General features: G+C 38.7%; 1 protein-coding gene across 4 annotated transcripts in view; it reads right to left on the bottom strand.

The window, feature by feature from the left end:
- The window catches only part of LOC6572146 (protein tincar), a 72,597-nt gene that overhangs the window by 23,233 nt on the left and 34,968 nt on the right, over positions 1-14,396 (bottom strand). For all 4 annotated transcript variants that reach the window (XM_044007665.1, XM_044007666.1, XM_044007663.1 and 1 more), the window contains exons 4-5: positions 839-1,596; positions 236-351 (exon numbers count right to left, since the gene is read on the bottom strand). In XM_044007665.1, coding sequence (XP_043863600.1) covers positions 236-351; positions 839-1,181 — 459 coding nt within the window. In that variant the 5' untranslated portion in view covers positions 1,182-1,596. The remainder of the gene's footprint in view (positions 1-235; positions 352-838; positions 1,597-14,396) is intronic.

Genomic DNA, 14,396 nt, shown 5'->3' with positions numbered 1-14,396 from the left:
AGGAGCGTATGCCTTGTTTGTTTGCAAATGAATTTAATAACGAAAATAATGCCACTAAAATAGTTTATAGAGCAGCAAAGGATGCACGGCAGTGCGGACGACCAACGCCAACGGAGTGCAAAATAAAATTTCATTATCGTTCATCGAGCTTCAGTTGTTTGCCCAGACAGCCGCACAGTTAATTTCGTGATCCCAAATTAAGTTAAGCCCCACTTTATTTAAAAGAAGAACTCACCTTAAATACGGCCGATGTAAAGAATACGGGCAGCAGAATAAATACTACACCGGAGAGTACAATTTGCAGATTAAGCTCCCCAACGGGCTCGATTTTCCAGGGTATTAGCGAACAGCCTGTAAGTGATACAAATTAATTAAGCCATAAGCGATAAAAATTTAACAGCATTCGGCCGTATTGGCTGTGATAGCGGAGCAGACCTAACACGAATGACTACTGTTAAGTTCACAACTTTCCCCGCAACAGAAACTGACATAGCAATTCAACATTTGCAACAATGTTAACTAACATACTGCCATGCCAGCTCTGATATATCTCTGCTAACAACAGCAAGATGGAGATTTAACAGCAGCAATTGGTGTTAGCTTTAAATCCAAAATGGTGGCATAACAGAAAAAATTTATGTTAAATAAAAATAATAATCAAATCAGAAATGTTATTTCGCATAAGCAGCAATTCGCTTGCTGCCTGAAAATCTCAGAACAAAGAAACCAAACTGTTTTATTAGCTTTGAAAATTAATGTGATTGATTTGCATTAGTAATCATAAAAAATTAAATGATATTACATCCTATTCTTCTATTATCCTATATTAGGCACTTACCGAGGAACCTGTAGGCGCCATGCATAGCCAAATATCCTTGAAAGAGTGTCAACAGCACGCCATACCAGATCGACCAGAGCGAATTCAGGTGCAGATAGCTGCTGGAGTCGTGGCCAGAATTCTGCAGATTCGTATATCGACTCTGATGGCGCTTAGACTTGATGTACTTAGCCTGAAGCTGCTGCTGTTGCTGGCTTAGACTGTTGCTCGCTGCGGTTGCATTTGTTAGCACCGAGTTGCAGATGCTCGAGTTGAGGCTGCCGCCGCCTCCGGGAACTCCACTTCCACCGCCGCCGCCACCGCCTCCTCCGGAACTACCGCTGGCTCCATGCTTGCCGCCCATTTGAAATGGATTTTACTTGCCTAGTCCCTTTGTTTGTCGATTCTCACGCTTTTGTTTTCTCTCTCCTCTCTCTGTCTCTGTCCCTATATATCTCTCTCTCCCCTATTATTTTTTCTATATGTGGCTCAACGCCTGTGCTATGGCAACAAATGTTGACAGTAAATTTCACAGCTATTTGTATTGATTTCGTGTTGATTTTGCGCGTTGATTTTCTATTTGCTTAAGTGATGCTCATTGTTGTTCCCATTGTTGTGTGCCTTGTTATTGTTGCCCCTGGCATTGTTGTTGGCGATACTGTTTGCTCGCTGAAATGCCTCATTTTGTGCGTCCAGCATTTGTTGATTGCTGCCGCATATTTAGCACTGAATATAAATTGGTTTCTCTATATGCGTGCGTTGATTAGTTCTATTGTTAGCTGAAACGAGAAGTCGTATTTGAAAAGAAATGAATTAACTAGAATAGGGCATGAATTAAGTCTCAAGTACATTAGTACGTTTACCTAGGGGCATAGCATAGACACAAAGTTAGGAATAGTTTTAAATAAATTAAGTATACGATATATCCGTCAGCATTTACCATCGTATCGATTTTAATCTCATCTCTGAATTTTTTGCTGGCATTATAAGAATCTAAATACAATATATAAATTTATCTAATTTATAATTTATGAAATGAATAAATAGATAAATAAATAAAAAATAAATAATTAAACATGTAAAGATATTAATTAGCAAATAAATATATTTATTAGTAAATGAAAACAAATACAAAAATTTTTTCATTAATAAATAAGTAAAGCAATCTGAGTTCATGCCATTTATTTTAATAACGTGTTTCTTCTATTTCATCCATAAGGACATTTTCATTTAGTTTCACTTCATTTTCATACACTATTTTTACAATTTATAGGAAAAATAATAAATAATCTTAGGAGCATTATGGGGTCTATGACCCCAGCTGAGTTACATATTTCGCACCCAAGGAAATGAAAGAAAACACACGTACTTTATAGACCTCTTAAAGCATTATTCCAGATCTGAATACTAACAAGTAAGCGTAATTTGCAACTTTATGAAAATAAAATTTTAATTCCGTCTGAAAAGTGGCTTAAAGCAGCCGTAAATCAATCGGCCGAGGCGTTGCCTCAGACATTCGCCCTCCTTCCACGGGCCAGCCAGCAACAAGCGATTGTTTGTCATGTGGCAGTTGTTGCTGTTGCAGATGGCGCATGATTAAGGCGTCGTGGCAGACGGCCAACAAAGCAAATGGAGACCCGCGGGAGCCACTGCTTCGGAGGTACACACATGCGTGTATATGTATATGCCGTTCCGTGCCATGCCGTTCCGTTGAGTCCCAGTTGTCTTTGTCTGGCGCTTGTTTTATGCGTCGCGCCTTTGAGCCGCAACATGCATAATTATAGACTACACATAGGCCCGAGCCGGCGCTAATGGCAACCAGGTAGGCCTCGTGCATTGCGTGTTCCGGCCGGGATTTGCTGCAAGCCTACAGCAGCAAGAACACAACCGCAAAGTGTTTACGAGCTGTTGTTGCTGCCGCAATACTCTTGTTTTCTTCTTTCTTTTTTTTTTTAATTTTTAACAAAATGTTGCGTTTTGTTTAACAAACCATCAATTCATGCCAACCAGCCAGCAGCACAAATATTCAAGCTCAATTTGTCAAGTGAATATTAAATAGTGTGCTGTTGCATGTAATAAAAACTGCAACAGTAATTATGGCCAATGTGTTGGCAATGTAATTGGCAATTGCTAGGGCTATTTGCAAGTCATTAGGCTCGGACATCAGAAATCTTTTGTGTGCATATATAGTACATTTAAGCAAAAAGTATACAAATTTTACAAGTCATTTATAGTACCTGAATAAATGCAATACAGCTATCCATTTATCTATAATTATGAAAGCAATTATTGATGTATAAAGTTAAATTTTCCAAATATATATACGCCATCTACCTATATAAAATAGGAAATGTATGCTTAGTGATTAAATAGCTGCTTACCTCAAGACACAAAATAAATATAAATGTTTGGTAAATTCCACACAAAAGTGAAAACAATGTATTGTTTGTGCTACATTTACAGCTTAAACCACAAATACAGGTGAGTGTATGTGTTCAGCTGTGGCATGAAACATATTATCTGGTGCTTCAATAGCAGCTCGACAGAGCATCAAGCCGGGATACACATAACGAACAGCAGCAGCCTACCACTTCGCATCCTACACAAACCCCTTATACACACACATATAGTCAAGACACATACATGTGCATATTTGTGTAGTCTTGAGCTGTGTCAACAGTCCAGCTGACAGTCGACTTGCTGCCGGCTGAGCTAGTCGCGCTTGGCAGAGGACTTCCTCTTACATGTTGATATTAATTTTATGTTAATTACAATCTTTACATGTTTGCTCGCCTCCCACACTCAGGCCATGTGCTTGGATCCAAGCTCTGGTTCGCCACTCCGAGGGGTGGCTCCTGCTGTCTTGATATGCTCTGCATCAGATTAGCCTGTCGCAAAAGTCATAAATGCAGATGCCGACATTTCGTTTGTCCCCCTTGGGGCATTTGCTTTGTTTTTAAGTCCCATCTCAGCCACTCGTCAACCCTCCCACTCTTGGCTCTGCAGCGTTTACCCCAACCGCTTGGCAATTTGTCGCGTTCGCACGACCTTAACGCAAAATGAAACAGCCACTTTATGGCTTGTGTGTGTGAGTGTGTTGGAGCTCTGAGTGTCTTTGGTATGCATCTCTTAGTCTGCGACTGTGTCCTTTGTGACTCATGGCGTGAAATAAAAGTGAGCTCTTGATACCTTCAGCAAAACAACAGTGTGGATACGCTAACTTTTCTACTCCTTGTTGCGCGTCGGAACATCTACTTTCAAAAAACGTCATATCCATTAGTTTAATACCTTTAGCACTCCTATAGAAAAGCCAACCAAATAATCTTAGTAAACGTGTCTATCGAAATATTTATGATATAAACTCACATGAAATCAAATAGGTGGGATTACTAATAAATAATAAATAATAAATAATAAATAATAAATAATAAATAATAAATAATAAATAATAAATAATAAATAATAAATAATAAATAATAAATAATAAATAATAAATAATAAATAATAAATAATAAATAATAAATAATAAATAATAAATAATAAATAATAAATAATAAATAATAAATAATAAATAATAAATAATAAATAATAAATAATAAATAATAAATAATAAATAATAAATAATAAATAATAAATAATAAATAATAAATAATAAATAATAAATAATAAATAATAAATAATAAATAATAAATAATAAATAATAAATAATAAATAATAAATAATAAATAATAAATAATAAATAATAAATAATATTTATTTCTTTAAATCGTTCTAAGTATCTTCTAGAGTATTCAGACTTCGGCTACAGAAATTATTCACTTTTTACTGTTATCTTTTTGTATATGCACCTTGCTGCAAATGAAAAAGTTCACTTTACTGCATTTATCTGGTTTGAGCATAGTTCTTGACTGCATTGTGGCCACGACGTTCCACGACGTTCGACTTTATCTGCCCCCAAGCCCACTTGGCGCTGCGCTGCGCCGCACACCGCCAACCGCATTAGCCGCCATTACCGTGCATGCCACACAGCCACTTCACATGCCACCGAAATATGCTAAATGGCACTTGAGCAGCAGTCGAGAGCATGCCCAGCCCGCGGATACACTCTGCTGCTGCTCTGCATGTGAAGAGGCCATAGCTAGGCACCACCCCCGATTACTTTTGGCAGTTTGCCTTCAAGAGACTCAAGTCCACTCACGCTAATTTAAATGGAGAGCCCAGCCGCCTGTGCATGGCTTTCACTTCGATTCGGGCGCTCCCCTCACGAGCAGCTTTGGCTTTTTGAAGTTAAATGAAGTGGGCGAAGAACAAAGAAAACAAACAGAAAATATTGTTGGCCCGTGCTCGCTGCACAAAGAGTTGGCCAAACACAGCTGGAGCGCGTCTTTTTGTCACAGCCCGGTTGCATGCCACGCTGAGTGGCAGGCACACAGCCAGGCCAGCCTGGCAAACCACCAGACGTTGTCAATTTTCATTTTCTACATTCATATTTCCATACATATTTAGCGATTGACGTTGATGCTGGTTGGCGGTATCCATTCAAAATGAGTTCATGACTTGAGCAATTCCTGCAACATTTGCTTCATTTGCATAGCTCGACGAGCGGCTCCACTTTGTAGCAAATATTTTTGTGCACTGCGGAATGCAGCTGCCTCTGATTCTCCGACCCCCAAATCAAACTCAAAACAAACCGCTCAAGGAGGGCTGGGGATGCTGTGGCAAGTTTGTTTTTGGGGCGCGCGACAACTGCTTCGTCTCACCACCAAGCTGCATTGCCAGGGTGGCAGGCAACTCTCGTGCCAGAAGAAAGAAACAGAAAGAAATGGGGAAAAATACAATTTTGTGCAGTGCTGCAAAAGCAAAAGTTTAACAACGATGATGAAGGAAAAGAGAGGGGGAAGGAAACGTGGCATGTTTTGAATTGGATTTACACATGTGCAGAGCTAATACGTGTCCTGCACAGCGACGTTTTTCAATTTCCAGCAGCCGCAGACGTGCGACAACATTGCAGCAAAAAATCGTTGCCTACTTTTTGCGGCACGCAATTTAAGTGGGTCAACCACACAATAACTATGATTTATTATAATGCCAGTCCCAATCTTACCAAACTAAACAATGAAATTCAAAATAGATTTAACGCGAAATGCAGCTCGAAATTTATTAGCGCAATTAAATTGTGTCAAAAAAAGAGTATTCTGAAATAAAAGCGCATAAATTGCGAGTACATAAATTAGCCAACAAGCAAGGGCTAAATCAGCGCCGTTGCACTCGTTTAACAACACCAACAACCACTCTGCAGCCAGTAGCCACCAGCCAGCACACACCACCCAGCAGCGAGTGGTCACAGCACCGCATACCACCACCGTATAAAAAACATTCGACAGCACGCATCGTAATGCGTTGAAATGCGTCGAAATGCCACCAATTTTGTAGAGCTTAAATTGCGTTAGACATCGGACGAGAGCGGAGACGAAAGCCAAGCTAACCACCCCGATATTAGCATTTAGCGAGGGTGTGTCTCAATGCACTGCGAGAAATCTCGGCAGACATAAACAAATGAATGAACGATATACATTATTATGTATAGCATTCAATGAACTATACTTCAATAAATAGCTCTTCTGAGATACTTAAGTATTCTTTATATTTCTGACTATTCAATTCAACTTAAAGGGTTTAAAAGTATATTAATATTATTTTCAAAAAATCCACTGTTTTTGTTTTAAATTTTCTTATATTTATTTAAGCTTAAATTACTTAGATTGCAGACTTCAAAAAATATAATAATATTAATTAAAAACACCTCCCCAACTATTTATAAATTTGTCTCAAGTACTTTTTTTTCAAAACATTTTAATTTAAATAATTTTTTTTTTTTTTTCAATTTTAATCATTGTAGTTATTATAATTTGATCATTTCTGTCAGTGCGTGGAAATTTTCCCAGACATTTGCCCAGTGTATATGTTGTTTTTCCTTTTCGCCTGCATTCCGGGCCAAGCTCGTAAAAACGCCGGGAATTTATCGCTTTGGAGTAGATTTTTGGGGTAGAGAACGTAAAACACAAAACACCGGGGGTTGTTACTGTTGTTGTTGATATTGTTGTTGTTTTTGTTGTTGTTATTGTGTTGTTGTTGTGCAATTGTCGTCAGTTGTTGTAGTTGTTGCATGAGTGAGCCTCTTTGTAGCTGTGTATCGAGAGCGTTTGAGGCAAAACTTTTGCCGCTTAAGGAAAATCGATGAAAATCCTTGCCTCCTCATGACTCCCATGTCGAGAGGCCAACCCCCAGTAGGTATACGCACAGGTGGTCACACACACACACACACACATTTATATATATTTGTTATGTTTGTATTATATGTATATATTGTCGTTTCAATAGCTCAGGACACGCCACATTAGGTGACATTTTGTTGTGATCAAATTGTGCTGCCTTCCGGGGCGCTGCCAAGAAAAGGCTTTTCTTTCCGTATAAGAAAACTGCGCACTTGGCAAAATATTTGAAAGCAAAAAAAAACAAAAAACGCTTTCAGTTGCATTTGACGTATGAAGTGTATAAATTGTACTCAACAAGCCATCCAAAACAACCTTCTGCTGGTGACTCCTGCATTTTTTACCATTTATTTATCAAGCCTTGCTTGTATATATTTATACATGTTATACATGTATGTATTCATTTATTTATTTGTATCTCTTTTTTTTTTATTTGTTCATTGTGAGTTATTTTGGCCCAGTCGCTTCCATCAATTGCGCTCGTAGTTAAAATTGGTTTTTTAATTAAACGAAACGAAACGAAATGAACTCTGCTCCCAGTCCCTATTCCGCCTACGCCTTCGCCAGCATTTCGAACCCATTTCCCCTTCAGATAAAAGTTGAAAATTGCATTGGCAGCGAGTCATGGAAACGAACTAAATGCTATACATGCTCTCTCCCATTCATCTATATGCCACGAGCAAAGTTTCAAGCCGAGCCATATGGACAACCACAACAACAACAAAGCTTTTAGCTCGCTGATTGAATGTGTGAACAGTAAAATGAAATTAAAGCAAGCAAACAGGCATGCACAGCCATTAAATACTCTTCTGTCTCCAGCAGAAATAATCGAGTCCTAAGATTTTATTTCTATACAAATATATAAATCATTAATATGGTATGTATAAAAAAAACACTAATTTTAATATTTTCAAAATATTAATTTAATTTAATTGTCTACGATTCTAAATATAGATGGAGGTATGTACATATATTTAATAAACAAGTAATAATGCAAACTAGATTGATCGATTAATTAAAATTCATTGAAGCCTATATAAATTATAAATTTATGCAGAAGAAGCGCAAAGCGCAAACATTATTCAGCATGTTTCCGCCTAATCAATATTTAATTCTGTTAAATCAGAGCAATACAAATGCTGAAATGGAATTTGGCCAACACGCATTTATATTGAAATAATTGAGAGTCAAGAAAGCATATGAAATTTCATAGATACATAACTCAAGCATAGGCCACAAAGTAAATATTTCAGATCTGCAACAATTGAAGCGCAATTGTTTATACGATTGCATTTGGCTAGGCAATTGCAAAATTGTAATTGAAACAAATGGCACGCTGTTTGCTCATCATCGTCGACGTCCAGAAGGCAAAGGATCTGCATTTGTAGGTCAGGGAGTGCGCTAAACGTGGCGTATGATCAATGTATTAAAGAGCCTTTGTCTTTGTCTCAATGTTGGTTTTTGTCTGCCAGCCAGCTTAATTGATTTCCCGATGAAGGCGCGAGCCTCAGTGCAGATTGTATTTACATTCAGTCAATACAATGGCAAAACAATTCAGTTCATGTAAAAGCCTTCAATAAGCTGTGAATTATTGAAACCTATCTGCACATTTTATTGGACAGCAGCAGCAGCCGCAACAAGACAATAAAATGCAAATTTCGTATAGAATTGAAATATTCGCAAATATGCAAAGCACGTCTCAGGGACGGCTGAGTCGGAAACCAGGGCACAAAGGTAGAAATGTTGTAATTTAGACGACTAGTATGTCAATTATGCAGTACTTTGTGGTGCCCTGCTGGAGGGCGTGTGCCGCATGCTGGATGCCAATCACAAGGTGTCCAGTCCGTCGGACTCTCGACTCGAGTATTTTCTCATAAATATGGCAATAGCAAAGAGCTGGAAGCCACACGACCATAAAGATAAGCCAAGTGACAGCCAGAGAGACAGGCCAGCAGAGGGGCGAGCAAGCAGGTTGAAACTTGAGTTGGAAGCTATTAAAAATTGTAAATGCCAGAAATTGAGACAAGACTAAAGTTGACAGCAAATTTTCAATTCCAGTTAATGTCGAAGCCGAGCAGGCGAAACGAGAAGTCATAGAGCAAACGAACCAACTGCAGCTGTAGGATGAATCCTGGGCAAACTCCAGGCCTTATTCCTGTTTCTGCTACTGCGCGTCACAACAACAAAGTTATTGTGGGTCAGAACAAGGTTTCATTGCAGATGCTCAGCAAATAGCAGTCAAGTGAGCGTTGGGCGGGGCGAAACCCACAACTGTGGCAATGGGCAGTGGGCAGTGGGGCAACTGGCAACTGGCAACTGGCAGTTGGCAGCTGTTGCACTCGGCCAGTCAGCAAATCAAGTGCCAGGCCTGGTATCTAGTCAGACACAAGATGATACCCAATGGGATATGCAGCCCCCTGCCTGCCTGCCACATGTATGCCGATAGTTGTCAAAGATTATAACACGAGCACCGCCAGCAAAGCGCTGCCGAAAGGGCCACGAGCTGTTGTAATGGAAGACTCTCATCCAAGTGCCATAAACGTTCAAGCAATGAACACATTTGCGCATATTTGCATAAAACTCAATGGCTGAGCGACGACTGAATCTGGGCCAAATGCCAGTGCAGCTTCCGCAACGAGCTCCGAATGCTGCAGGACGCCCAACAGCTCAAGACGAAACTGAAATGCACTGCATCTTTATTTATCTCTCTATCCGAAAAGCAAACAACATGCAAATTAATTAACAAAATTATCATTCTAATAGGCAACCATTAAAATAACCATCTCGGGCTAAAATTTTGATAAACCAATTACCATAATAATTATGCAATTTAGATAATTATAATATATATTACAAGCCAAATATTTGGAGTTTGAGTTGGCCCAAAGATTTCATAGAAAATACGATTAGAGGTAAATATAAATGAATATGAATTCCATTTAATGGCTTCACTAAAGCTCAATTAAACTAAATTAATAATTATTGGCATTTTATAATAATATAAGTTAATAAACTGACACTCAAACATCCATTTCTGTAAAGCGTGCTCTGAAGACATAAACTATTTATTCAATGTCATCCGGTATTAAATAAAAAATGGAAAAACGAACAAATTAAAAAAAAAAAAAATCTGACAATTCAAATACGATTCACGATTAAAATTTTGATCTTTATTTAATTGTATACACCATTTATGTAAACAAATAGAGCAGTTATACCATTACTGAGTCCTAAGTTTGACTCTCGATCTTCCTATTAAATACATTTTAGTAAAACCATAATATTCTTAATTCCTTTTTCAATAGGTTTGTGGTATTAAAACAATACAAAGAATACAACTTTTATTATACAACTATAGTTTATTCATATTCAGAGCTGCTTTCCTGTCAGTGAAAGGGTATTCAATAAAGAAACCTACGTCATAACAAAATATCTATAAAACTTTTCTTACTCATCTCAACTTTCATACCTCTTTCAGTCTCTCTCTCTCTCTATCCCCTCACTCTTTTCCCCGCCCACTCTCTGCCCCAGTGAGTGTCTCAATATTTACTCACTTTTATGGAACATCTCATTCAGCATCAGCATCTCCGACGCTTATCTGCTTTACCCATTGGCTCTCAGGCTTTAAGAGCATAGTTATTGGCAATGGCTGATGCGTTGCGCTCGTAGTCAGCCTGCGCCCATATAAGCCACGATTATTAAAAATTGAAAATACTTTTGCCAACGGGAGAGTCACAGTATGGCTGGCAACAGGGCAAAGTTTTTGATTGCAGTTTATGCATATGAATGAAGTTGTTTGGCTTTTAACTTTGCCAACAAGCAAAAGAACAAGAGCCAAGCAGGAAAAAATGCCTCAAAGAACATCTTTAGATGAAAAGCAGGCAAAAGCAAATTAAGAAAAAGAAAGAAACTATTGACAATTTGCATTAAAAGCCTTTCCCAAGCGCGGCTTATAATTAAGTTTTCCGATCGAAATAGTGCCGGGACAAGTGCGGGGAGTCGGGGACGTCTAACAGGTATAACTTTTGCCAGGCGCAACTGCATATTAAACTTGCCAGCACTTTGACTAAATTGAGGATAAAAATGCATTATTCATCTGGCCAACATTTGCCCAGCCCGCAGCCCCAATTCGGCTGCCAATTCAACCATTAGGCAAAAGCGTCAAGCGTAAAATACTAAACTGAAATTTTGTGTTCAACCAATGTTGACAGCCGCGCGGTCAAGTTGCGGTGCCAGAAACAGTCAGCTCCATTAGAGACGTCTCCGTATTGCGGAGTCCGGAGTCCGGAGCCCGCCGTTCGCTGCTGACAGCTGGCGCTGACGGAGATGCGCGACAAAGTGACGCAAAGTTTAATTGAAATTCTAGAAGAGCGAAACAGCAAAGCCAAACTGAATAAAAATAAAAAGCACACTGAAGAGAAAAAGAAAATGAAAAAAATAACTGCGCTTCAACTTCAAATTAGTTTTACATAAATTTCCTGCGTTGAGCAAAGCGTAGAAAAAACTTTTCCATACACTATATACAAAAATATTGTACGCATAATTAGTTCTGATAAGTATATATACTGAATCTGAAAAAAATGAGATTACTGGAAATAAAATATATATAGAGATATAGGAGACAGAATGAAGATATAAAGAATTTAATATATAGATGAGCTAGTCGAAGAGCTACAGATTGTTTTGTTATACATATATAAGATAAAGAATTACTGAGAGTTGCATATGTAAATATCTATTCGAATCTATTCGTCTCTTAATGTGTTACATAGTGTAGAGACTTTTTAAATATTATATATTACAGTGAAATATTAATCGAAGCTATTCATATATTACATATCCTAGTGAAGTATTCAATAAAATTTTTCTACATAAATAGGAGTGGCACAGTCTTGCATTTTTATATATAAGAATGAAACTTGCTTGCTTCGCCCTCTGCCGTAGTCAAAAGAACTGATTAAAGCACTTCATTGTAGCTGTGTTTGCTCAATATTTGAACTTCACTTGCCTCAATTATTTGCTTAGTCAAAGTAAAGGCAGCCCTGGAGTATTCCATTTGGCTGATTAATTGCAAATCATAAATCACGCGACTGATTTTGAACCATTTTCACCTGCCAAGAGTTTTGATTTGATTGCAGAGGAGAGAAAAGGATTTGCAGATTAACTTTAACCTTTGCTCTCTTCTCTTTACGTACATATAAATTTATAGATATATTTATTTGTCTTGCAATTTGCTTTATAGCTTGCTTGTTGTTGTTGATGTTGTTGTTGCCGCTCCATATGGCAGTGTATAAATATTTTATTCGCTCAGCTCAATATGGCGACTGTCATGCCGCCATTTTGTTATTCGCCATATTTCATTTCCGCTTGTCGTTGGCTTTGTTTGTTTTTGTTGCTGTCGCTGCTGCTGCTGCTTACTCGGCTGCTGCAAAACTCAATTATTTATGCATGTCACGTCATTTTCGGCTAACCAGCAGCTAAAGCAAAAGCCACAACAACAACATACTGAGTTGGATAGCAAGGAAATTTTGCGCAGAAATTCAAATGTCACCGCCAAAGCTGCCAGAGCTGCGACCCCCTTTTTATTAGTTGTTATTTTTGCAAACATTTTTGCAGCTGCCCTAATGCTCTAATGCCACCGAGGTAGGCGCTGCTTATTACACACATTTCCCCACGTGTGTTTGTGTGTGTGTGTGGTAGTGTGTATGGTGTGAGTAATGCCTTTAGCTGAATTTATGGCCATGAGCAGCGGCTAGGCATGCCCACGCGTCGCCTGTTCTAGGCAATTGAATTGTAATTTCGTGCATGATATTTTCATTTTTGACATGGCGTGCAATTTTTCATTGCCTCAGTAGCTGGCCATCAGAAAGTTACAGCTTAATTGATGTTCTGATGATCGTTGTTGTGCAGCTGTTGGTCAACATTTCAATCTTGCCGACCATCAATCAACTTGCTTTTCATATTTTAAAGAACTGGCATTAAGTATACGCCGCATGAACGTGTTGATAAAGCTTCATTTTTATAATTTGATGTACACAATAAAAAAACAATCGAAATAACTTTTTTTTTAAATTAAATCAACACGCGGTCAACAATAAAATTGTATAACAGGCAACAGCAAAAAATAATGACAACAAAGATGAAAATAAAATAAAACAATACAAAATCAGGCCGAAAGGGCGCTGACTTCAATGAAGCGTTAAATTGAATTGTTGTCGCCGTTGTAGCCACATTTAATGGCCCTCCCTCTCCGCACCCCACACGTCCCACGCCCCACGCCTCTCGCCAGCGGCAACCGCACCCAGTGGCATACATAGTCTATTTATATTATTATTATATTATTTGCAATTTGCCAAACAGTTCGTCGGCAGTCAAAATTACAGATACCCACGTTTTATGGCCATGCAAATGGAAATCCAAGCCTCCAACGCCTTGGGCCGATGGATGACAATGGGGTGGGGAGGTGTGCGTCTGTTTGGGGCAGTATTGGGAGCGTTCATTGTAATCAAGTCATAAATTGCTCAATGCGTCGGACCGGAACTTAAACAGCGTTCAACCCGTTGCCTCACAACAAAATGGAGCAGCACGTGCCCCACGCACACCCACACACACTCAGGCTCACACACACATGCACTTGCTAGCCTAAGGATTTATCTCAATGTCCTTCGCTTGGCTTTCAATAAGAAGGGATTAAGTTTAAGAGTAAACTACAAACGAGAACGAGCTACATTCTATGTGTATGTGTGCGACTGCCGAAAAGCCAATAAAAGCACAGATCCCATATCTTTATATACATCTATATATATATATATATATATCTAACTATATACATATATACAGCCGTTGCCAAGACACTTTAAGCAGCCTTCGGCCCCGCGCTCGTGCCCGGATCCTTTGCCAGTATGCGTTCTGGCGATAAGTGTTATTTTCGACTGCCAGCTGTGATTCTCCAGTAAAGTTTCATGTTACCAAAGCGACATGGGCCACAATTCCCTTCGCTGCCGCCGCCCGCTACTCCTCAAGCCACCCACTTTTTCCAAACCCAGTGCCATTTCTTGTTACTTTGTGTTTGTAAGTCCCTCTCTCTCTCTCTTTCTCTCTCTGGGTGTGTGTGTGTCAGCTATAAATTTTCTTATCACAATGGGCCACCGATAAGGCGGTAAAATTTGTCTGCTTTAAACTGCAGCAGTTCGAATATTTTTATACAGGCACTGTTATTTATGTACTCCTGCAGCAGCAACTTAAAGCTATAAATATATAGTATGTGTGCTTCGAAAGAGAAAAGAAAACTGTGGACTGCCATTCAT

The sequence above is a fragment of the Drosophila mojavensis genome, unplaced genomic scaffold, assembly GCF_018153725.1.
Source record: "Drosophila mojavensis isolate 15081-1352.22 unplaced genomic scaffold, ASM1815372v1 contig_19, whole genome shotgun sequence".
NCBI classification, from domain to species: Eukaryota; Metazoa; Arthropoda; class Insecta; order Diptera; family Drosophilidae; genus Drosophila; species Drosophila mojavensis.
Note: the sequence above shows the minus strand (reverse complement) of the source record. Positions and strands in the feature narration are given on the sequence as shown.